The sequence below is a fragment of the Lycorma delicatula genome, chromosome 1, assembly GCF_047948215.1.
Source record: "Lycorma delicatula isolate Av1 chromosome 1, ASM4794821v1, whole genome shotgun sequence".
Lineage (NCBI taxonomy): Eukaryota > Metazoa > Arthropoda > Insecta > Hemiptera > Fulgoridae > Lycorma > Lycorma delicatula.
In genome coordinates this window covers 174,720,934-174,748,557 of record NC_134455.1, presented here as the reverse complement: position 1 = coordinate 174,748,557, position 27,624 = coordinate 174,720,934, and the positions used below count along the sequence as shown (strand labels likewise).

The window sequence follows — 27,624 nt, the reverse complement described above, 5'->3', positions numbered from 1 at the left end:
ATAACTTCTAATATGGTCATAAAATAGATTCATTATAAACCACAAAATTTTCTAACGGTATCTAAAACTGAGACTGTTTTAATTAAACCCAGTAAAAAACGAAATTAGAATTTTGTGGAAATATTTTTCTAAAAAGTGTGGAATTCTAGTTTTTTAATTACGCTAATAATCTTGCTCTTTAATAAACGGCCAGTTACTGGTAAGCTGGTAGAATTTTTTATTATTATTTTTTTTTTCTTCTATAACAATGCCAAAAATATACTTTGTTCAAAGCAGGAAGTATTTCTACGAAGGTTGAATGTTTATTCCAATACTCTCTATCAATCTAAGAAGTAGTTTAGACTGTTTTATGTTGAAATTTTGCTTTTAATGTGGACTCTCTTATACGACATTACATAATGATTTAGTTAACAGTTGTTTTTATTTCTGTTATTATTATAAACACAGATTCCGACATATATTAACAATTTTATTTATTTACTTTTTGTAAGTGGTACATCTATTATGCTTCAAAGTTTTATTTACAATCAGTTTCATACACAAAAACTAAGTAAATTGGATGAGAAATCTCTAACGTGAAAGAGAAAGTTTCCACTGAAACTCCTCAAATGAATACATAAAGCAATCGTATTCGTTACGTGTATGAAAATAACATTCATTGAGATTGATTAAAAATAAAACTATGAATCACAAAACAAAAAAACAATAAAAAACAATAAATAAAACTAAATTCAATAATAGTAGAGAGACGAATTTCAAACTATAAATCACAGATTATCTCTCAGATACAAGACATGGAAGACAATGTTGTTTCAAACGTCTAATATCCCCGCTATTGTCCAGTAAATCTACAGCCAGATAGTTTTCGTAGTTGTTAAGCCATAATTTATGTTTTGAAATGAATCGTTGAATCTCCTCGTGAAAGTATGGCAACTTCAGATACTCACGGATCTCGCTATTCCTTGCAAACCATGGCGCCTCTGTTGTGCTCCTAATTAATTTATTCTAAAACCGCTGGATAATTTCAATGTTTTTGTTGCACGTTGTTCCCCAAAGCTGAGTACCAAAGGTCCATATCGACTATAAAAGTATTTTGTACAATAACTGTTTGTTAGACAATGACAACTGAGACCTCCTGTCTAGCAACCAGTACATCTGTTTAAATTTTCAGCGATTCCTTTTTTCTCATACATTATGTTTCCAAGATAGACGACGGTGCAGATGTAAACCTAGGTACCGTACGTGGTCAGCATGCGGGATGAAAATGCCATACAGGTGGAATCGTGAGTTCTCTCTTCTCATTCCAAACGTTACAAGACCTGATTTCGCCGTATTAATTTGTATTTTCCATTTAACTACCCAACCGAATATTAGATCGAACTCAGATTGTAATTTATTCGACGTTAGCTTGGGTCATCGTGACTTGATATGAAACTGCCAAGATCGCTGTGTCATCAGCAAATGATGGAACAGTAACATCGTTGGAAGTTGGTAGGTCTGCAGTAATGATATAGAGTACAAAGTCAGTGCCAAAATTGAACCTTGAGTACTGAATTTTTCAAAATTCAGCCGACTATTATTATATTTAACCTGGAAAAAACGACCATCCAGGTAGCTATGTAGAACCAAGTAAAATGGTTGAGGCAAGTTTGATTTCAGCTTATAAAGTGGATCAGATCACCAGACCTTGTGGAAGGTATGCTGAACAACCAGAACGGCTGCTGAACAATGTTTTTAAACACCTGTGACAAAATTAACAATCCTGTGAGTTTGTTCAATAATGCCCATTTCGGAAGCCAAACTGATGGTTAGGAATAAAATAATCTCTCACTAAAACAAGCCATAATCTTCGAAGAAAGAGTCTCTGAAAGATTTTAGAGTGAACAGGCACAGGCTTATACGCCTGTACGAAGACATTTCGTGCACACGGTTTCGATATCATTATGTGATATCAGTGTTGCAATCCAGAGGCTATCTTTGCAACTCTCAATTTCTTCTTTAATTACTTCAATCGCAGTCGAATAACGCACATTTTTTCACGCGAAAAGCCCTATCATATTTTCTTGTAAATGTGTGACCTATAAAGTTATGTTCTCCTTTAAGTTATATAAATAATCCTTTTTAAATATCAACGTCCTTTGAAATTATTCGTAATCGTTTATTAATAATAACCCGTATTCAACAGTCACTTCTGGCTAATACTGCTTCTATTAACTCGTAATAGCTTTAGTGCGTCATTAATGCTGAAGAGAACAACGGGCGGGGTCAACATGAGTGGAGAACAACAGTCCTCTTCAAACTTATTTCGTCGTTAGTGTCCTCCATCGGAAGGTCTTCATATCGATTAGATAGTGATAAGTAATTAGTAAAAGAAGTTTGGTATTAGTAAAGAAGTTCGGTTCACTTTCGTTTTACGCAGTACCGATGCTGTCTGCCATGGCAGAGTAGCCGTTTGCGAATTCGTGATGTCACTATTAATCTCGCTTCCGGAACCATCACTTAAGATTGTATTATTGAAGTGAAGCTTTTTAACGCAGGCTTGGCGATGGGGAGTCTACTGAGAAAAAACGAGTGTCTGATTCCCCCACTATGCATTCCGCGCGCTATATATAGATAATAACATGCGTGTTCGATATGCGTGCGCTGTCATTCTATCTCTCTTACTCTTACACACGGCTTAGGCGTATACGCACGTTCTCTCTCTCTCTCTCATTCTTATTCACAGCTTATGCGTATACGCGCATTCTCTTTGTCACTCTCATCCGCAGTCTATGTTACAGTGTGATGCAGACCGTATAGTACAGAAGACACGTGCTCCAACTATTGCGTAAGACGCTTCGTTTCCGTCGTATGTCACCGAAGCACGGTTATATTACTAATAAACTTACGGCGCGACGTATTCTCGGATCTCTACTCGGTAAGTTAAGAAGCCCTCAATTCATATTAATTTGTAAACCGTTACTGTAGATGTCGTTTTATTGTTAATGTAGTCAGCTGACAGCTGATCCATAATTATGTATCGCACTATAGGCTGTAGGTTACCGCTGAATAATTTATTAAAAAATGTGAATGTCTTAAAAAATCAAAAGTGTTATTTATTATAATACAGTACCCTGGATTTGAACGTTTCATATAATAATCCTTATTCTCAGCACACTGTTTTTCTTTCAACGAAATACATAACAATATGAAGTGGTATTTGAACACTATTTTTTCGATTCTATCTTATTTTATTTTTAGGTATTATTATTTAAAAATTCTTTTTATGAGCTGAAATTAATATTTAAAAACTAATCGTTAACTTTCTATTCAGCTTTAGGAATTGACTTCATTAAAGTCTCTTTCTGGCACAAATCAATTAATCATTTTATAAATTGTTTACTACTGCTGAATGGATAGTTTAAATTAAAAAAAAAAAACAAACATATTTCTGATAAAATCTCATAATTACATTGATGCTTCGTTTTAATAATGCTTTGATTTATTTAATGAAAAAATATTTCATATTTTATATATTATTTCTGTTAGTATAAAATCACTGATCTTCGAATAAGGCTTGTTATTAAATACATTTTAAAATGTGATATAAAATTACATTGAATTTTCTAAGACAAAACTGTACTTTCATTAATTCCTTTAATCTAGCTGAATTATTACGTTTTGATTTTTTTTAGTATGGGTGAGTTTTTTTGTAAAATCCTAGATTTTAACTCTTTGTAAAGGAAACACATTTTAAATAGTTATATGTTTGACTTAGGTTTGGCATCATTGCAATACATAAAACGATATAATATTTTACTAAAAATGAGTGCTTCAAAATCAAAAAGAATTATGTAATCGAAGGATGGTCTTGATTTATTGCACAAATTTGTTATAAAAATTCGAATTGATTAAGTTTAGTGGTTCGTGTACATTATAATGTATATGGAAGTACCTTATAAATCTTTAAGAATTTCAGAAGGGTTGAGATCTGCTAATGACGTATTTAAACTTTATCTTTAACACGTTTGTATTACTGTATTTTTTTTAAATAAAAGATAATAATTATTATTTTTTGCACATATCATTTTTTCAGAAAGTTTCTATTTACATAGCAGTTTTTGAGTTAAATTGATGCAGATTAATTGGATTTTAAATTAAAAAAATAATGTTTTTTTATAATAATGGAAACTTAAAACACAGGATTAAAAGTTTAAACAAAAATTAATTTATATAATCAATTATATTAATCTATTAACAATTAATTCATATCATAATATTTAAAAAAAGCCCCGGCAATGTATTACATAACTTTCCCGGTTACTTCGGTCAAATTATGCAATTGATTTTCAATTAAATTAAAAATAAGTATGTAAATAACTTCAAAAATAACGATAATAATTCACTATCATTTAATCATTTAGATCTAAATCCAAATAATTATTCGGATGAAAATTTATTATATGAAATAAATGATAGTGAAAATCATTGAAAAATAATAATACGGAAATGTCGTGGTCAAACAACTCAATGGAAATTGTTGAGATTTATAATAAAAATGATAAACCAAACGACGAAAATTTAATTTAGTTCATTAATGAAATAAACGAAAGGAAAATTGAAAGGAACACTCAAAATTGTTTAGAAAATGATTTCTTGATAAATAGTAGAACATAATGTTTGAAGAAAAACAAAGCTTAGCAGCAATTTTGAATTTACATTTTATGCCAACTGCACTGCTGTAATATAATATTTCCAAAACTGTAAAAAATTTACGAAGTTTGAACAACAAGAAACATATTTTATTAAGTTTCCTTATCATTTATAACCAATCTCCTGTAAAAATGTCCAAATCGTATTAAAATTTTATAGCATAGAGAACAAAATAAAAATAAAAAAATTACTACAGCATCGGATAAATACATATTGTGATGTTGAAATACTTCGTATATATGACAGTTTGAATCAATTTCAATTTAGAAAAATAGATTTCAAAATCTTATTCAAATTCTGCGTTGGAAAACAATATTTGACATAGTTCAAAGCCACACTAATGCTTAGGATTGTGGATTTATTGCTACTTTATGGACTTTATGATGTCTACATATTTTGGAAAAAATTCGCAAAAGGAAATTTATGATGAATAAAAAATACAACAATATTGAAATAAAATATTAAACGAAAAAAATGTTTGATGAATACAAAAGAAACTCAAAAATTTTAAATTCAATAGCCGGGAGAAATAAAAAAATACAACGTATGAATGTGTTTCATTATATTTAATTTTTTTAATTTTAATTTCTTAAGCCAATAAGCCCAATAAAGTAAAGCAATAATCAAAATTTGATTATTGCTATTGATACTATACTAGCATCACAATTTCAAAAAATGTAGTTTCGAAGTTTTGGAAATTTGTGATCTTATGCATCAGGGGGTGTTTTAATAATTAAAATTTTTACTAAAATTGATTTAAATAAATAAAGAAAAATATATATATTTTTTTTAAGTTAAAAACTCCCTCATCAGAGGGATATTAAGCTATTTTAGAGACTTTTTTGTTTAATAAAATACGTTTTGAGAATTAAAATACTGATACTGGGAAATTTTTTTATTTTTGGGGGCTCCCAACTCAAGTAAAATTCAGTTTTAAGAAAATAATCCCTAGGTCTTGATAATATACTTGAAAAGAACTTTTTAAAATTGTTTAAAAAATATAAAGACAGCCGTAATTCTAAATAAATGAATGTAAAATTCTCTAGAATGGAGGTGACAATTTTTTACTAATTCTTTTTGAAAGAAGTACTTTTATGAAAGAGTAAGTTCTATAAAAAAATTAAGTTTTTTTTGCATTTTAAAGGATAAATTGCGAGATGGATTTAAATCTAACATTTTTTTTTAATAAAAAATTATAAATAAATCTTTTACTTAGTAGTTTAAAATAAATTTAAAAAAAAAAAAATCGTTTTTTGGGAAGGAAAATATTGAATAATATTTTTTTTTGTAAATTATGATCTTTATAAAATGATTCATCTTAAAAAAATTTTTTTTTGGTAAATTGCATCAATAAAAATTTTATTTCGGCCAAACACCTACACCACTTATTCAAATTTTTGATAAAATCTAATATATTCTTTCTTCTCGAAGATAGTACCTATTTACTAAGTTTAATGGAATTCGTTTACGGTATGTATGTTTTACAAACATACATACGTACATATTCATAAACGACCAAAAATAGATTACACACAAAAATAGTTTTTCTGACTTGGGAGCATTGGAACAAAAAAAGGTTTTACAGATTATTTTTAATTTATTTAAATCTATTTTTTTTTAACTTTACTTAAATGTGCTCCTTAAGGCACGAAACTAAGAAAAATACCAATTTTTTATTTCATTTTTCTTACTGATCTATATAGTTTCTATTATACGCTGCGATATAGCGATATACGTTTCTATAGCAGCGTATAAAGCACTATTCGTATAGTCGGAAAAGTACAATAAAAATAAAATTCTAGTCACACGATGATGAAAGAATGTAATTATTTATTATTTACTCTTAGTGTGTACTTGATTTGATTTAATTTAATTTTTTGCCTTTCATCCGGAGGTCCCGGGTTTGAATTCCGGTCAGGCATGGCATTTTCACACACTCTACAAATCATTAATCTCATCCTCTGAAGCATGCCTAACGGCGGACTTTTAAGCGAAGGTAATTAAAAAAAAATTTGTACAAATTTTATTAAATTGTAATCATATTTACAATAAATTGATCAAAGATTGTGATTCGTGTAAAATCAGAATGGCGTCCGGATTTTTGTTGGTTTTGAAAGAATAAGTTATATATAATTAATCTGCTTCACAGAAAAATTACTTCAAACTTAAAAATTCATAATTTTTAATGATTATGTTATTTAAACGGTTACCAATATCTCAAACTTTTTTTATGAAGTAGCAATATTAAACAAAATCTCTTCAATTATTACGAAACTTTATATTTAATACTGGAAAAACGTTAATATATATATATATATATATATATATATATATATATATATATATATATATATATATATATATCAAATCAAGAATATATCAAACAAAGAATAAAAAATATATTACCTATATATAAATATAGGAATATAGGTAAAGAATTATTTCAGAAATACAACTGTCTAAGATAAATTAATTTAGAAAAATATAAAACTGTATTACTATTTGAGTTCAAGTAGTTCCTTGCTAAAACGGGAGATTTATTTGGTACATATTTTAGATTAAAATTAAATTTTAATATCAGCACAGATAATATAATAAAATATTAAAATCTACATAAACTATAACAATTACACAACAAAAGCAATATTTATGAAAGGAATAACGAACGAGTATAAAATACGACTAATTACGATTTTCAACTTTATAATTTATGTAACCAAACTTCATAATTAAACTTACTACATAATTATAAACTTTTCTCTTCATTTCTGAAATTAATCATTAAATTCCTAACAGTTTTTTATACTAAAAATGTCGCTTTATTTCTGTACGTTACATCAACATTTCCAATAATCAAATTTGTTTTTTACTTCATTGCATTTCTCCTTCAAACACCTTGATTTGGAATAAACATTTTTTTTGTAGATTATTTATTTAAATTTATCTTGTTTTGTTTAAACTTTATTTAAATGTGCTCAAAATTTAAAATAGTCAAAATTGCTGCTATTTTGCAGATTCTAACTTCACTTCTTTTATGAAGATCCGATTCCCTTCCTTTATGTCTTTTGCATTTATCTGTTTCAACTGAGTTATTATACTTCTTGTTACCCATGATTGTGTAATTAACAAGTTTGTTAAGGTTTTTACTTAACTCCTTTCTTCTTCTGTAATTATCTTGTTATTTCACCTTCGTTTACAGGGATTCTAACTAAAACAAAATCCAAGTAAAAAAACTGATGTGGACACCACATGACTTCCTTGAACGTCTATTAAATTACATATACATATTTTTTTAAATGAAAAGTAAGTAAAATATAATTTCATTAATAACTTGTGATATTTATTCATAATTTTTTTTATTGTTATTTGGCTATTGAATTATTATTGTAATTTTTTTTTACAATCAGATGTTAAAAATTACTGATAGATAATTATATTTAAATTAAAAAAAAAGTAGATGATGTTTGATTTGAATCGAAGTGCCTTCCCCTTGTTAGATCAAAATATTTCAATAATTAAAATTTTATTTGAATATAACTCTGGAACCAATGAAAATAAGTACCACTTATGATATATCGTTGAAAAGTTCTCAATGAGTGCTTATTGCTGCACTTAAGAAAATGTTTAAAATCCATTTTTTTGTTGATTTTGGGCTTTTTTGGACACTTTTGCTCCAGTCGATTACAATCAGAAAGGGAGGTGCACAACCAGATGTTACAACAGTTCTAAATCCAAAATTTCAACATCCTACGACTATAATTTTTGAGTTATACGAAATAGGAGTACATACTTACATATGTATGTATGTGTATACCTACGTACGTACAGACGTCACGCCGAACTAGTCAAAATGGATTCAGGGATGGTCAGAATGGATATTTGCATTTAAATCTGAAAACCGACATTTTTTGCGATCACAGTACTTCCTTTACTTCGTACAAGGAAGTAAAAATTATAATCACGCCTATTATTTTCTAATTAAATCTTTCACCAAAAGAATTCATAATCCATTAACGTTTAATAAGTGTTACTTTATTTTAATTTAAATGTGCTCCTTTTTGAAAAAGGTAATAATTTATTTATGATTTATTATTTTTACACATATTATTATGTTTTTCGAACAGTTTTTATTAAAAAATTTTACCTTATAAATGCGCTTAAATTTGAAATTAAATTTTAGCGATTTTCTATAACAATTTACATTATAATGTATCAATTTTTCCTTGCATGAAAAAATTTTTCTTATACTATCAAAGCTTATTTACAATCGGTTACATTTATATTAACATTGAATAAATTGGATCACACTCGCAATCATATGATAACGAGCTCCCAGCGAAACTCCTCAAAAATTACACAGTAATATTACAAACAAATTTGTTGGCAAGTGACACATAAACTAATTAATTATGAACATTTAACAGCTAACAGTAGAACAAGAGAATGAAATGTAAAAGAATTCGTAAATAGCAAGAAAAACAATGAGACAATGAGAAAAAAAAATATATGCAATAAATTTAAAAATAAAAATTGAAGAGATAATGCACAGCAATCACAGCTGAATTTACACTTAAGACACTATTGAATCGCTAAGATCCAAAACATTTACCCGTTTTAATCTTCTAACGTCATTTCCGTTGTCTAGGAGGTTCAAAGTTAGGTGATTCACGTGGTTGTTTAGTCGCAGTTCGTACTTTAAACTAAAACGTTATATTTCCTCTCAGACGTATCGTAAACCTACATATTCGTGTATTTCATTCTTTTTTACAAAAAAAAGGTGTCTCTGTTATACATCTCGCTAGTTTTTTTTTTGAAATTGTCTAAGATTTGGACATTGGACTTGCTCGCAGTACCCCAAAGTTGGATCCCATAGGTCCAGATAGTTTTTAGAATGTTGAGTATACCACCAGCTTATTAGATAAAGATATTTGAAAACGTCTGTCCAACAACCAAAACATTTCTTTGAAATGCATTCGTATTCATATTCAAAAAAATTCAATAAATCAATTTTTCTTTAAAAAAAATCAGAATATTTAACCAAAGGCTGACTTCAGATAATATAATAATAATTGATTTGATATCCGGATGTAAAAAAAGAAATATGTTTACACAATGTTCGCCATAATGGATTTAGAACTATATTCAATTTGCCATAGTGTATTCTCATCAGAACCAAAGCTGTGTGCAAAATTTCAGCTTGATTGGATAAAGGGAAGTGTGCCAAATTTCAATTACTAAATTTGATCTATACAGGATTTCGAACATAAGAAAACATTTGAAAAAAAAGGAAACAATCTTTCTTTTTATATAATGTTTATTTAATCAAAACTGGGAAATATGTTGGTTAAATAAAAAAATAATTATATTCGGTGAAATTGAATCAGAAAAACATAATTTGTTCGGGATCAAACATTTAATTTTATGTGTAATTAATAAAAAAACATAGATTTAGAAATCTACTTAATTGCTAATTCTGGGTGAAGTTTAGTTTAGTAAATTTTAATACGTTTTTCGCTTTAAGATATATTTCTCAATTTTTTTTCACAGAACTTTTAAACGCCTTAAAATATTTATTCTGAATTGCCGTAACATAGTTTCCGATTCTCTTCAGTAATATACAGCTCCCCACACTGCAATGACAAATACATTTACAAATTGATATTTAAATATCCTGATAATTACTACTTACTTCTGATCCAAGAAAACATTGCATTTGTTTTGTTTTGGAACGGTCTTGAAGTTAGATGCGAGTTTAACCATGTTATATGCGTTTAACATACCGAAACCAAAATTGGGATTTACCCAAAATCCAGCTTTGTTTTGATGCCATTCCTGGTCTTCTCCAAGAACTGCTACTTCAGATGTCCAAACTATTATATGTTGCAAACATCTCCATGTTAAATTTTGACTGGAATGTAACAAACGATAAATTATATATTAATGTTTGAACTATAAGTATAATGAAACTTCACAAAAATTAAAATTTAAAAATTTGTTTTCTCTAAAGCTTTTAGGTAACTTAAGTATTTTTATAATTGATTGACAATTTTTATACAACTTTCATTAATGCTTTGTAAGGCTGACAGCGCATTATTACAAATAGTACAGTATTAGGTAAGGGGTAGTCATGAGGGAGGTATAACTCACAAGAATTTACAAATTACTTTTCAAGAAAGAAAAGTCATAAAAGTTTTTCCGATTACAGAAGATGTTTGATTTTGAATTAAACTATACAAATGTTATGTATTATTAAAAAGGAAGATTTTAACTCATCAACATTAAGGTAGGGATGGAAATGATCAGTGATATCAGTGATCTGTAATATTACGGTTGAGAACAATTTAAATCAATTTTGATAAACCTCTCAAACATAGACTACAAATCAACACGAATGTATATTTTAAATTAAAATTTGACAATTGTTGACTCATTAAAAGAACGAATATTGTACAGTGATCTACACTCGGATAATATTCTGCTAGAAGCATAATATCCTGCTCAGGTAACTGCATTTTTTAATTAGTACGCCAAAGGTTTTACAGATTTTGTTTCAATCAGCAATTTTTAATGTACTTAATGTTAATTTAGCTATATAAGCTTTCCTGAAATAAAATGTTAAATAGTTATGGTTTAACTGATTATAATTTTATTTTCATAGGAATAACATACTTATGGAAAGCTTTCAATTTAAAGCAGTTAATTAGACATGTATTACACATCAATTTTATTTTTGCGTTTATCTATGGTCATATTTAATCAGCTGTTAATTTTTTGTGTAGCTTTGTTTGCTTTTAATGCTGCTATATAGTTGATATCTTCGTGAAAAAAAAAATGTCGTCTACAAAATTATCGTTGTCCTTATGGCGGATTTTGGACGAAAAAATATTGTATGAAGTATTTTTACTTTATGACATTTAAAACTTTCTTCTGGATCGTTTGGCTGGACTAACATAAATGTTATAATGGAGTGTGTACATGGATCAATTGTCAGCTGATCTGAATGAAGATGGTGAGACACCATCTTACGGGAGTTGTTTACTCGGAAACGTAGATCATTGATATCCTCAAGCAGGACCTGAGAAAATTATCTATTAGGAAGATGATCAGATACGATTTTTACGAATTTGGCGGAGGGCTCAGAAAGCGATAGTGAAGGTGATGTTATGGACTCTCTACTGGGTTCCTTTCCATGGCAGTCTGTATCTGTGCCTTGCAAATCTATAGTGCCCTAAAACCCCGAGAGATGCCTTTAATCCCAATCTCTGTAGGGAATGAGACCAACCTTTTGAGATTCCAGTCGCCATACCACCCTTTCCGTTCCTAGCCCTGATGAGCTTTACATGAGGTCGTCTTATTAACACTCTAACTGATTATATATTACAGTCATCAGCCAGGCCTTAGTTGGGATGTCACCGATGCAAATACCTCAGTAGACATTTAAATCAGTGATTTATTGTTCAGCCATTGCATTCACTGCAGACTTCTTTCAGACATGTTCTCACTTCTGTCCAACAAAGTTGCCCTCAGAACTAGCTAAACCGAGTTCGCGGAAGCACGAAGCCCCGCGCCTTATCCGATACTTTAATTTAACAACTAAGAATGACAGTAAATATCATAACTTTATATAACGAGTCTAAATTCGGTTCACACTCTACACAAAATTTGTTGATCGCAACATCATCTCAACCCCGTAGGGAAAGACACCCACCTTATGACGATTCCAGTCGCCACAAACCATCCCCCCCCGATCTTAGCCCTGATGGGCTTTAATGGGAATCGTCTTTCGCCCTTTAACTTTCTACATCTCATAGTAATAAGCCAGGCCTCGTTGGGATGCCACCGATATAAATGCCTCTACTTCAGTGATTTATAACTCAGCTTTTGCCTTCGCTGCAAGCCTCATCCGGATATATTGAATATCCTACATAGTTCCTCTCTGAACTAGCTAACCGAGTTCGTGGAAACACGAACCTCGCGCCTTGGTAGAGCCAAATTGTGCGTAAATTTCTCATAATATTTGAGGCAATTATTCAGTTGCCTCGAATATTATGCCTAGGATCAATTGACAAGGAATAATTTATTCTTATTTCTCTTAGAGAACTCAACTTTCAGTTCATATCCCTGACTTGGTTTCATTTATGGACTCCGATCTGGTCTACTAGGGAGAGCCAGACAGACCTCCTATGATCGCAACATCATCCCAACCCCGTAGGAGAACCCCACCTTGTGACACTTCCGGTCGCCAGCGGTTTTAGTTTCAAGCCAACGATAACAGAAAATGATTCTCGCAAAGCAGTTCTGTAACCCCGCAAGGTCGGGAAATTCAACCCCTAACCGGAATGGATGACTCTACGAACACCAAACAAAGCATCACATGCCTTCTTTGTAAACTGAAGGTGCTCCTTCAGTTTGTCGCGAGAGAACCCAATAACACGGGGTCTATGCTTCCTTTTATGGTCCACCTTGACTTCTAGTTTCTTGACTACGACAGACTCTGTGATGACTAGGACAGTCTCCCTATTATTCGCAACAACAATCAAGCCTTTTCTGGTCTCTTTGATCTTCCAGATTTTAAGGTCCTTCTTTCACCACGAAGAACAACCTCGGATTTTTCTTTCCTTGGCTAGCTTGAGGTTTGCCTCGTACAACTTCGGCATAGCGCATTGGTTTTACCGGGGCCGGGACTAGTTTTTGGACAATTTTGACCTCATTTGGCTTGGAGGCCAAACTCTCAAAACACCTCACTAAACTGGGTAAGTCTTACTTCCCTAGGGAGAAACTTACCTCTTCCTCCTGCGTTCAAGCTTTGGTGATTTCCACAAAAGTCAGAAGGTGTCTAAGCTTTCCTGAGCTGCTTTCACATTGGGACAGACTGTTGGATCTGCGCTTGGTCTTATTGAAATTGCCGACTAAATTTTGTTTCTCTACCTAGCTGGGTAACCTTAATCGAGAATTATCATCATCTTCAGAACTTCAGCAGAGGTGGAGGGAAACTCCTCTTTCTACTCCGGAAGAGGCGACTTAGAAGGAAGTGGCTACGTTAAAGATCTGTGGACAGAACATTTCTCAACAATGCTTCACACAGGTTAGAAAGACTGCTGAGAACCATTACGAATGAGTCATTCAAAGACTACCTTGTTAACGGTGATCTACACCATCACTCCCTCCACTGAAAGCGTTTGATGGGTCGTTGGTTAAGAGCGATAAGCAAAAAGTAGATATAATTTCTACCCATCTGAGTGAGCCATATTTCTTACACGTGAAAGAGATCATTAAGAAGAGGAAATAATTGACTTATTGGGCAGCCCAATGCCTGTAAGCCTTCCCATTAAGCCCTTTTCAGTGACTGAGGTGTGCTGGTAGTCAAGCAAGGGTAACGCTCAATGAAAGTTCCGGGCTTTGATTTGATAACTTAGCAAATGCTATTTATACTCACGATCAGGGCCATCAAATATATAAAACACCTTTTCAATGGCATCTTTCAAACATCTACTTCCCATCGAAGTGGAAGTTGTGTCAAACAGTGATGATTGCAAAACTAGGTAAACCTGCACAGCATGTGTTTTCCTACAGACTGATAAGCCTCTACCGATTCTGTCAAAGTCTTCGATGATTGTGACCAGTCTTGGAGCGAGAAAAAAATTACTCCAGATCAACAAATTGGCTTTAGAAGTGGACATTCTACACAGACATACAGGGTTGTTACTGTCATTACCAAGAGCCTGGAAGAAAAGTGGTTTTGCTCGGCCGCCTTCTGGGATGTTCAGCAGGTCTTTTACAGGTAGGCGGTTGAAATCAAGTGTTTACACATATCGATCTATTTTTAAGTAATCACTTCAACTGGGTTGAAATTTTCCAATAGTCACTAAACTCGGGATGAATAAAAAAAAAGGCAACACTTTTAGTTTTGAGGAATCAGTCCTTCATTTTTAAGGTGGGGTACAACGTTGCTTCAGAGCGATTACTTGTACTTCTTTCCAGGCTGGTTCAGTCTAAATACGGCTGCCTTCATGCATATCCATGAGGTGAAATGCTGCTGAAGAAGAAAAAGTGTATGTCCGCGATTATATAAGCAACTGCTAAAGTTTAAAAGTGAAAATATTGATCTTTTTTTGTGAATCGTTTGTACCAGAAACTCGCAAAACTCGTGGCGGAGCATTAACTCGAATAGATAAGATGAAAGTATTTCTGTGCTGTGTTAGTGACCCAGGTTTTCAGATCGGCATAGCTTAAGATTTCGGTCTACACAAAAGCACTATATGCAATACTGGATTTCGTGTTGTAGAAAATTTTAAGGCGTCCAGGTGAATGAATAAAATTTCCATGTACTGCAAAACGAAATGGACGAAGCGGAAGAAAGCTGGCGAACACGTTTCCAAATACCTACAACTATCGGTGCTCTCGACTTTACGCACTTCAAAATAAAAAATCTGATATGACTAGGACATGACCTCCTTATTCACCTATTAAATTACATACACACATTTTTAAAAGTACATAAAATTTTATTTCGCTAGTAACTTCTGATATTTTTCATTTTTTATTTTTATTATTATTACTGAATTATTATTTACTGTAAAAACGTTTTTACAATAGAGGTTAATAATTATTAATAAATAAATTTATTTAAATTAAAAAAAATGAATAAAAGAAAAGGAAAAGAGGTCTGATTCCAACCGATGTGCCTTCTCCTTGTATGATCCATATGCTTCATTATTAAAGTTTTATTTGGCTATAACTCTGAAACCGATGAAAATAAGTATCATTGATGACATATCGTTGAAAATTCTTAATTTGGGCTTATTACTGCAGTTAATAAAAAGTCCTAATTCCAAACCTTTTGAATTTTGGGCTTTTTTGGATACTTTTCATCCAGTCGATTGCCATCAAAAGCGGAGGTGCACAACTAGATGATACAGCAGTCCTAAATCCAAAATTTCAACATTTTATGGCTAATTGTTTTTGAGTTATGCAAGATGCATACGTACGTATGTACTTACAGACGTCACGCCTAAAGTAGTCAAAATGGATTCAGGGATGGTCAAAATGGATTTCTTCCTTGAAATCTGAAAAAATAAATTTTTCACGATTACAATACTTCCTTGTATTTCGTACAAGGTAGTAAAATGGCAAGCCTCTTTATGGAAGGATACATCAATCGTAAAGGCTTCGCAAACATAAAGTCCAAGCTACTTGTGACGCTCATGAAAGCAGTTGATTAGCTTCGATGCACAGTGGCCGGGAAACGTGCATGATAGTAAGATTTGGAAACTAAGCGCAGTGAACAGAAAAATTTCGATGCGAGATACGCATCATACAGGAATGAAATAGAGCCGACATTTTAACTCTACTAAATATTTAAATAACTATTAACGATTCCATTCCTTTCTCCTGTCTTTATGTTCATCTTACAAATTCACGCTTAAGTAAGCGTATTAAAAGTAAATAATGTGTATTAAAAATAAAACTTTGTCAAAGGAAAAAAGTATAATAAAGTTTAAAGGTTTAAAATTACAACAAAAAATACCTAGGTTATTATTGTAAGTAACACAATTAGAAAAAATTAATAAATATTAACAAAACAAGTAATAACCAGCTAAAAAACCCCAAAGGGTCGTGTGCCTTGCTAAGTTTTTAACGTTGCCTTTTATTAAATAAATTCTTCTTTATTACCTACAGTTTAACGCTAATCCAACTTTCGGCCTAATATGCAATTCTAAAAACTTAAAGGTAACGTTATAATCGTAAGAAGGCACTGGTGCCTTCACGTTTTTATAGGTGTTTTTAATTTATATTTTCTTATTTTTATTTTATTCTTCTTTGATTTCTCAAACAAAGGATTTTAAAGGAAAGGATTTGAATTTATGTAACCTTAATTGTCATATACAATAAAAGTTTGCAATTGTTTCAAAATATTGTTTTCGTCGGAATTTCCATTGGCTTTGTAGTTTCCGTATCACTTCTTAAATACTATCATCCCTTTCTCTTAGCTATTTTATTAACTTGAGCTGTTCGTCAATCTCGCTGGTCTCACAAAACTAACCTTTGCAGTTCAAGTATTGTTAATGCAGATATTTCTTCATTTTTAACTCCATAACGTCGGTTTTGTTTAACCTCTGATTTTGAACATTTTTTCCAGAAGAAGATGAAGAAGCTGCATTTTCTTCAGAAGATTCAACATCCATGTCGCTAAACACCGCTGATAAATTACTCGGTCGTCCATTGTCCGCTATTCCACATGCTAGGACACCTTCTACTTTCGAGAAGACTGGGTTCTCTTCAGAAATTAAAATTTTCAGCATCGTTTTTTTCCCACTCGTTCAGTTTTATTGGTTTAACCAATCGTGGTGACATCAATTTTTTTTTTGCAATTGTTTTCATATTGGTAAGTTTTTTTTAAATTGTGAAAGTTTACTGATTGTCATTCTTATTAATAAATTTTTCAATAAACGTCTTCCAAGTCTTTTTTCTTGTTGAAATAATGTTCGACAACATCAATTTGTTTGAAAAAACACGAAGGATTTTAGTATTTCTACGAATATCAGTCTGTCAGACGGCACCAGTTTACCATTATCACTTGCTGTTGTCGCGTTTGTACTTAATTAAAAGTTAAACTATAAATCTCCTATTACAAAATATCTATCTGCTACAGAAACAACTGATTCAATTTTGCAGAGCGCGCCGATAACAGTGTATCATGGAATATTGTACAAAAATTAAGTTAACACTAAAAAAAAACAGATTCCTTTAAAGACATCACTCAAAGGTTGCTCACGCTTTTCCAAGGCTTCACTGAAAAGTAAGTTTATTCAACCCAAACCGATTGATTACTCCTCATAAGCAAACTTTACTTAAAAGAGAATAATCTTGAGCAAAGTCAACACATACGAGTGATCACTTTTTTCAACCGCCTTATGATATGGCTGTGGAAGGTCTTTAATCTTGCGGAACTACCTCGTAGAGTTTTTCCCAGATCAGGTGCAACCACGAGTTATCTTGAATTTTTTGACATTAGGTTGGGGATTCCTCAGTCTCTGTTTTGGGACCAGTCCTGTACTCGATTTTCACTGCGAATCTTCCAGCTCTGGACTACATCATCGTCGCCACTTGCTGATGACACAGTGATCCTGGCTGTTGATGACCCACATTTAGCCTCGGCAAAGCTCCAATCGTCGTTAGATCTAATTGACGTGAGGCTAGGAAAATGGAGAATAAGTCACAATAAATCAAGACAAATTATGTTGAGACGAAGAAGAGGCTGTCCCTGGGTCCACCTAGGCGGCTTCAAACCGCCCTCGGACGGTGTACAAAACCTTGGGTTCCAACTCGATCGTCACTTGACATGGAAAGACCACGTGAGGGAGAATAGAAGTCAGCTAAATATCAGGTACAAAGACCTTTTATTAGTTACTAGGCAGGAATTCACATTTGTCACTGTCCAACAAACTTTTAATGCACAAAGTCATTCTGAAACCAACTTAGAGTTATAGCGTACAGCTAGGGGGTAAAACGAGTAAGAGCACCGTTGAGGTTATACACCGTTCCGAGAGTAAGTTGGCGAGAACCATTATAGAAGGCGCTGTGGTTTAAACGGGACGAAGAAATAGATAACTATCTAGAATTGCCGAGGAAATCAAACGATTCGGTTTAAATTACGAACAGCGGTTAGATAATCATGCAAAGTTTCTAGCAGTGAATCTCTAAAACAACAGTGAGGATATCCGGCGACTGAAACGCTATCACGTGTTGGACCCAGGTAACTCTTGTCCTGGGATGACATGCCTTAAGCGATGAGCAATTTATCAACTCCTTGATGCAGAGCCTGATTTCTTTACTTTTCCTTTCGTAAGTTAATTTTGCTACTGTTTAGTTTTACTTTTCTTTTGCTTTGTAATATTATTGATTTTTTATTTGTTTTCCGTCAGTGGTTTATTGATTATTTTATTTTGTATTGACTGTATCAGTTATATGTTAATTTTCATCTTATGTATTAATGTATGTTTTGTTGAGGGGCTTTGTTGGAGACCACTCACATAGAGCATATTGTAAATCTTATTGTAGATTTACAATAAGCTTTACTTATGTTTACTTATTCGGAAATGATAGTAAACAAACAAATTGTAAGACAAAAAATTATCTATGGTGTTTTTAAAACAAAAAAATTGTTCTAAAAAACGATTTGAACAAATAACACACTTACTTAGCCTGTAAAACCAGAGCGAATATTCCTGCAGCTAGGGGAGCGGCTGCCGAGGTCCCAGAATGATTCGTCGTACACTTCCCTTTCAGATCTGTTGTAGCCTAAAGTAGCATATTACAATTATTTATTAATAAAGAGGTCAAAGAATTAGGGGTTTGAAGAACAAAAATATGTGTCTGTATATACATATATACAGACACATATTTTATATAAATATATATATGTACACATATTTTATTATTCAAAAATTGTAATGATTGAATACAAATATTGTAACAATTTATATTCAGTCTAGTTTATAATTAACGAATTTATCTCCGATCACAAACCTCACAAAATTTAATAGTTGTTTCTCAAACAGAGGATCGAAATAGTGTAATATATACACAAATTATAAGTATAAGTGATGGATGTAAGATTTCTTAATATTGAACTAAAAATGACAACTGAGACAAGTTAGTCTTTTATATTTTAAGTTCTGAATTAAACTGTTTATGCTGGAGTAAACAGATTTATTGCATTATTTGCCTGAAATTAAAATTAAATGCATGTTTTGAATACTATCTCCATGTAAATTATTGGAGAACTACTGTCAGTTGGTAGAACACCATTTGTTGATTTTTGTAATTGGCGAAAAATTAGATCACATGCAAGTATTTGCTAATACTTCTGATGAACAATATTAATTAATATTAAACTCTTTAGCAAGTCTGTTTTTTACGAGCACTAAAATTAGAACACGAGGTCAAATTTTTTGAAGACATGAAGTATATAAATATAAATATAAATACTTTTTTCTTAGTTTAATATCAGGTTTTTAATACATCATTATTGACTTTTTTTATATTCCTAATGTGAACATAGCATCTGTTCAATTAGCGAATAATAAGCAATCCCAACCCACGGTGCAATGAAATGAGAGTGATATATATGACAGGTAAAGGAGGTGTAGCCTTGTTCAGACTCAGGGTGACCATTCCTGAGATGTGTGGTTACATTAACTCAACTTCTAATAACGTACACACACCCTTATCCACTATCTAACATTTAAATCTGTAAAAAAGCAACTAACCTTTACTAGGAGTTGAACTTCAGAACCTTAGACTTGGAAAATCAGCTGTTAAAGAGCTGATGAGTTAACCACTAGATAAGCCCAAATAAATAAATAAATAAACAATAGCTAGGTCAAAAAATAAATAAATAAAGATAATTAATTTGAATATTGAAACTGACTATTTTTATACATAATAGTACAAAGTACCATACATATATATTTATATTTAATATACATCTATATTTAACATTTAGTTACAAGTACTTGGAAAAGTAAAAGGCACCCATAAAACAAAAGATGATTTAATTAGTTATGTATTTGAAGTGTAGCTGTATAATAATATATATGTAGTTATTACAGATCACCTATACAATGTGTTTGACATGTTTACTAAGTGTTCCGATCACTCATTATGGAAGATTAACGAAATTAAAACATGCCCTCAACAAATCATTTCACATCTTCGTCAAGAAAATGTAACTAAAATAGAGAACTTTTATTCTCATCTTCCAAAAGCAGTGGGAAGAAAGGAATAAGAAAAAGATAATTTATGGAGAGAACAGTCTTTTTAGCCTCAAGATAATACAGAAGAAGATAATATAAACAAAATTCTAGCACTTAATTTCAAATGTCTCAATCATCAAACATTTCAGTCCATGAGATCAGAAAGCTAAAGAAAGAAAGCTAAATAAAGAAATACATCCAAATAAAATTCCGGGTTTCCAATTATTTACTCATCATTTTTTAAATTATTACAAAGGAAAGAGTTAACATTTATTTTTAAATCTATTTTACAAACTGGCTACTTCTTTGGACAATGGAAAATAGAACAAGTAATTATAATTTTTAAGCCTGTTAAATAGGGATATGATGTAAAATTTTACAGATCCATTAACATTCTTCCAGTTCTGTATCGAACATTGAAATAGGAAGATTGAAATCATTTTCTCAGGTAAGGAATAAAATAATAATAATAACCCATGGGGGGGGGGATCCTGTCCCCCTACTGGGCGCGTCCTCAAGGTGGCGGATAGAGGAAGGCCTTGTAGATATACAGGGTAGGTGGTGTTCTTCAAAGGCCCACCCGCGGACCATAACAGGTACTTTAAATCCAACGCGTCTGTTCCAGATTGGGCGGCGTTTGGTCGGCGTCTGTTTCCTATGTTAGGGACGGCCGTTTCTAGAGATGTCGGAGCCTTGCCCGCAGGAGCTTATCCTGTTACCCATTTGTTTTGAAAATGAATGGAGTACAACGATGTGAATAAATGCCGGGGCGGTAGGGTGTTGTGGGCTGACACCCTTCGGAGCCGTCGTGATGTTCAGTCTGGGGTGAGGAGTGCTGGAGCGAGTGGCGGCGCCTCATCTAATGGTACCACAAGGCCTGGAACGTCTTCTGTGGCTTCTGTTGTGGCTGAAGTTCAGTCACCCAGTGATGTAGAACCCCGGGGAAGGAAGCGGTTTAAATGGACAGATGAACATAATGCCTTCCTTTACCGTACCTACCTAACTATAACAAAAATGGAATCGGACATGAAACCGTATAGTGTTCCGCTGCACCAAGCGATGGTTGAGAAGTTCCCTGAGCTACGATGTAAGTCTGTCCAAAACATCCTGGATCAGCGCAGATCCCTTTTTAAGTCTAATAGGGTTCCTGCGGATGTGGTGGCGTTAATCCGAGCTGATGTTTCTAGGGAGTTAGGGTTGTTGTCCAGCCCATCTTCAGATGAAAGTACTGTAGAAGAAACGATAAGAGCCGACAATCCCCTCTCCGATCAATTTGCTGAGAACGAGATGCTGTATGGTGGTATGGATCCGTCGGCGAGACAGCGTATACCAAGGCTGAGGGTTAATTGCGGAATGAGGAACATAGGAACATAACCAAGTCTAAATTTATTGTTTTCTCTAGGCAACCAGTCGGATGCAAAGACTTGTTGAGACTACACTTAGGTGAAAACGAGATAAAGGGAACAAACGAGATTAAGCTTCTTGGTGTAACTATTGATGAGAAACTGACATTTTTGAGCCACATTAAGTACACCAAGGCTGAATGTCTAAGGCGAATGAATGTTCTTAAACTCATTTTATCTTGCAACTGGAGTGTGGATAAATCCATCATACTGAATACGTACAGAAGCACTGTTCATTCGAAGTTAGAATACCGCTCTGTACTGTATGACTCTGCGAAAGAGATAATTAAGGGCATACTTGACCACTTGCACAACATCTGAATTCGCATGTCAATAGGAGGATTCGCCACTTCCCCTATACCAATCTTCGGTGGAATCCGATGAACTCTCATTGCATTTCAAGAGGAAATACAGAACTATCAAATACACGATAAACTGCTCATGGAAAATGACCAGACACGCTCGCACTTCGCTACTTGAAGGAAGGACGTACTTATTGCAGTCTTTCAGCCTCAGACTGCTTCACTATCTCTAAGAACTAGATCTGCCTGCCCCGAAGATCCTTAAAAAGGAAATAGGATGCAGTGCCCCTTGGATACGCGCAACTCAAGGGATCGTATACTTACAATCTGGATGTCGTAAACGAGACACAGGTTTCCAGTCTGCTAGAGACCAATTTAACAACATGGCTATGAAGTACAATGGGTACACTATCATCTGTCTCGGCCAATGGATGTGGCTGTTCTATTGTACCTTCTGACACCGAGATATTATATAAATTTAATGCCTGTTCTTCTGTGTTTTTTTGCGAGGCCTTTGCAATTTACTCCGCCTTGAAAGTTATCGAAATCCGTAGCGATGACAGCTTCCTAGTAATTACCGATTCTAGTAGTGTACTTGAAGCTTGAACTGCAAACGTTCTGAATCCATCGTCCAGATTATTCATGATATCCTTTCAAGGATATATAAGAGTGTGGTTCTGGTGTGGGTTCCTGGCCATTGTGGCATCCTCGGGAATGAATGTACCGATGAGCCTGTCAAGAGAGCTGCAATAAATGGTATCCGAGTACAATCGACATGTGAGAGAGACTTCATGAGATCAGTCCGTGTAAAATTGAGGGTGCAGTAGAATAGGTTCTGCAGCTGAGTCCTCTCACAGCATTACATAACATCTGGGAGAATGTGCTCAATAAAGCTCCTTCTCCAAGCAACATGATAGACCAAGTCATCTTAACTCAGCTAAGGATCGAACACACCAGGCTTATCCATGCTCATGTGTTTGGCTCACCTCAGAAGATCTTTGAGGCTTGCAAGGTAAAATGGTCCGTGCACCATCTGGTTTTTGATTGCCCAATCTTTGGAACCATCCGACAAAACTTAGACCTGGGTTCAGATATGAAATTTCTATTAAATCAGAACGAAAGTGTAAAACGTCTGTTGCGGTTCCTCTCCTACAGTGGAATGAAGAATACGATTTAGTGATTTTTGTGTGATTTACGTATTTTATTTTGTATTTATTGTTGTTACTTGTGTATGTTTAATCTTTATTGTTCCTGTTTCTTTATTGTTTATTTTTGTTGTTTTATATAATAGTACATGATAGTGTTACTTTAGTCGTTAATGACTATGATTATTGATGCGACTGTAAATAAAACCATTAAAAAAAAAAAAATTTATCTATCTTAATACAAATATCAATGGGTGTCTGGTTTCCCGTCTTGGTTATATCATACTAATTAAAATTACTAAAGCTATAATGATATTCAAAAATTTAATAATGATGTAAGTAATAATAATAACCATTTATTTGCTGTACTGTAAATCACTTATTTATAACCATTATTTATTTACTGTATCAATAATTATTTATTTAGCTAAGCATTTCAATATTGCTTGGAATTTCCTCTATGTGTATTTGAACCTCATGTTTCAATTGAATTTACATTTAGGGTACGTTTAGAGGTACCTTATTCTTGAATAATGTGTAAGTTATGCATATTTTAAGATAAATATTTAATTTATATTATATAATTTTTATAACTGCTGTGCATGATAATTTTCAACTTTAATGACCTCGTAATGGAGTGTACATAACTGACAAGAAATGGGAAACACTGCAAATATCATTAATATTTATTTTCTTTGGGGTTTAAATATCTGTTTGAGCAAAATGCGTTATATATTTTATGAGAAAACAATGTTCGGACTCTTTAAAGTATTCGAAGCTAGTGATGTTCTCATCCACCAAATCTACTTTCAGGTTGTAAATAAATTATTTTCTTGATGGTGGAGGATTAGGGAATTTATATTGAAGTAGCGAAAAAACTGTTTTAAATATTAATAATTGATATTTTTATTTATTCACTGACCCTATGGTAAATAAATATTATATTAATTTAGGTACATATAACACAATATATAAATAACATCAAGTAAACATAGATAAATATAATATACTATTTCACTAGTAATAATGGTTTTTTCCCAGCAACTGTCTGGACGGAATAGGATAAATCTTGATCAGATCACCGACAAAAACACTAGTAACAATGATAATAAACAGTGTGGGGATTTATACCTCATCGGGCACATCTGTCATCGCAGTGGATTGGGGAATGCTCAACATATATGTGAGATAAGTGGAAAAAAAAATACCAAATACCACCCGCAGACCAAAACCGATACCAAATCTGGATGTGTCTATACTCATAGTGAGTGACGTTTCTGTCTGCGTCTGTACCTGTAGCGGATAGCTATGCTCGGTTTGTTGGTGACCCCTTTCGCAGGAGCTCATCCTGTGTACATTATGGTGAAACAAAGTCGACTGTAGTAGCTGAAGCGGTGGAAGCGGAAGTAGCTGAGGCCACCGCCTCAGCTACTTCTGCTGCAGGACCCCACCGGTCCTGCAGACTGGCAACCTTTGGCACTGTCATGAAGCTCAGACTAAGGTAGAGAATGCTGAGTGAGTGGTGGCGCTCTAACTGATGGCACCACAGACTACACAAGAAAGGATGCATTTCAACCAAGACCTAGGACAGGAGAGCTGGACAAAGTGCTATTCCTTGTTACATAAAGATCACAGCAAACCAGAATGTAAACTCACCAGATGAGTGTTGCTGGAACTTTGTGGTGGACTACAAAAGTGGAAGAGCCATACAGTACATGGCATGGACAAAAGAACTGAACATCACTCTCATGCGCTGTTATTATACTGCAATCAAATTGGGTACAATTGACCAAACCTCTATAGATTATTCACCAAAAGTTACCCTAAAATGATAAATACTGTCACGTCAACAAGTCTTGCTGATCAGAAAAGATTAATAATTACCAGCAAAAAGCTCACAGAAAACGAAATACAAAACATAAAAAAAAAACAAATCGTTAAGAACTAAACACCATAACACATAAGGAAGGAGAAGAAATAGCATTCAACACAAATATCAAACACAAACACAGAACCTACCTGTCCCAGCTGAAAATACCCAACTGAAATAATCACTCCACTAACCCAACAGATAGAGACAGACATAAGATTAGAAAACATGATAGCTACAAATATAAACACAAAAGATACAGTAAAACATGAAACAGAAACAAACATAATCAAGTAAAAGGGAATCATCCCAGCCAACAGGCCTCCACTACAAAAACTCATATACAAGAAAAACACATTCCCTATCATTGATTAATGTACAACTACAGAAATATATAGATGATACGAGCACATTAGAAGACATAACCCTATGGTATACACTGCTGCCACACAGTTGCAACACAAAATGAACAGCTTATGCAACATCAAACCAATTTTAAATGATACAAAATGAAACCTAAATGGCAAATCAGGCTCAAAAAATAAATAAAATTAGGAAAGTTATAGCAAGCATAACATAATATTGTAGAGGAAATTGAACAACACATATTTTTACACATATAAGACATATCAGAAACAATGAGGCGCACAAAGAAAACTTACAAAAGCGCCAGACACTCTGGAATAAAAACTAGCAATGTACACAACAAGGTTGAAAAGATACAGTGAATCAAATGGAAGACAGTCATAAAACATATAATTCAGCAGAAATGAAAAACAATTCTATAACATCCTGAAGAAACAAGAAGAAAGAAGAATCATACCTTCAAGCATGGATGAAATAAAACTGTTTTGAGAAAATACATGGTCACATCTAAAACAAAGAAGTAGTCACATGGACTATAGAAGAATGGACTAGACATAAAAATATACTGCAACAAACAGATCATGTAATTACAGCCAAAATAACTTACTGAAACTATTTAAATAACACACAACTGGATTAGATTAGATACATAATTTCTGGGAAAGCGATTCACTTTGCTATATACACACACACACACACACACACACACACACACACACACACACCCACCCACACACACACACACACACACACACACACACACACACACACACACACACACACACACACACCTACGAAGAGAAATTAACAAAATCATTAAACAGCGATGCTACATGCCAGATTTCTTATCATAAGGAAGAATATTCATTATACCGATAAACAAAGAAACACAAAAAAATCTATAATTATAGACAAATTACATATTTACCCGCACTATCCAAACTAATCACATCCATAATCACACATAAAGTAGACAAAATTTTGACACAAAATAACACTCATCAAAGAACAAAAAGGATGTTGATAAAAATAATCAAGAATGAAAAGAACAAATAGTAAATGACAGCATAATCATGAGACAAGCAGAGAAAATGCAATGAAATGTAACCACATGCTACACAGATTACAATAAAATATTTGATTCCATCTTGCATCATTAGATACTGAAAACTTCAAAAATCTATACAATTGATTTATTTCTGCAACAGTTTTTACAAAAACTCATGTGAATATGGAGGGTAATACACAGATCATCAAGAAATACAAACCAAAAACATTAAGATCAATGGAGGAATACTCCAAGGTGACTCCTTGAGCGTCTTATGGTTTTGTTTATGCCTCAACCCTCTTTCAAATGCACTGAACAACACATCCTTTGGCCTCAGAATAAAAATCAATACACTGCAACATGTAATAAGCCAGTTATTGTACATGGATAGTATCTAGTTGGATGAGAGTACATGGAAGTGTGCATGGGTGGCATAAAATAGAGAACACAGTCACTACTGTGAAAATAATAGAAGAGCTTGCAAAAGATAAATACATGGAATTTGGTATTGAAAATTACAAAATACTTCACTTAATGAAAGGAAAATCCAGACAAGTAGAAACAACAAAAATATTCAACAATAAAACCCTTGAAAACATGAAACCACAAGAAACATACAAACACCTCGACTTTGAAAAATATTCTAGCATAAATCTCAAAAACATCAAAAATGGCTCAAAGAGATATAACCATAGGCAAACTGGTATATTCAAATCAAAACAAAATTCCAAAAATCATCATCAAGGCAACAAATACATACACAGTTCCAGTCTTAACATACTCATTTGGCATAGCTAAATAGTCAGAAAAGGACCTGGAAGATCTAAACAGGATTAAAATAAGAGACGATTGTAAATTACATACAAAATAATGCATTGAAAGAATTACAATTAGCCGAAAAGATGGAGGAAGAGGACTCACTGACATCACATTTACCAACAAATCAGAACACATGTCAATAATAGATGTTATAATGAACCACAATAATTTAATATTGAAGAAAGTGAAAAAAATTAAAAATATAGTAGTAACTCCTCTTG

At 32.8% G+C, this 27,624-nt stretch overlaps 1 protein-coding gene across 1 annotated transcript in view; it reads right to left on the bottom strand.

The window, feature by feature from the left end:
• LOC142325571 (neuroendocrine convertase 1-like) overlaps positions 1 to 27,624 on the bottom strand; it is a 121,869-nt gene that overhangs the window by 15,395 nt on the left and 78,850 nt on the right. Inside the window, exons 9-10 of the mRNA XM_075367481.1 lie at positions 18,893 to 18,993; positions 10,382 to 10,600 (exon numbers count right to left, since the gene is read on the bottom strand). Coding sequence (XP_075223596.1) covers positions 10,382 to 10,600; positions 18,893 to 18,993 — 320 coding nt within the window. The remainder of the gene's footprint in view (positions 1 to 10,381; positions 10,601 to 18,892; positions 18,994 to 27,624) is intronic.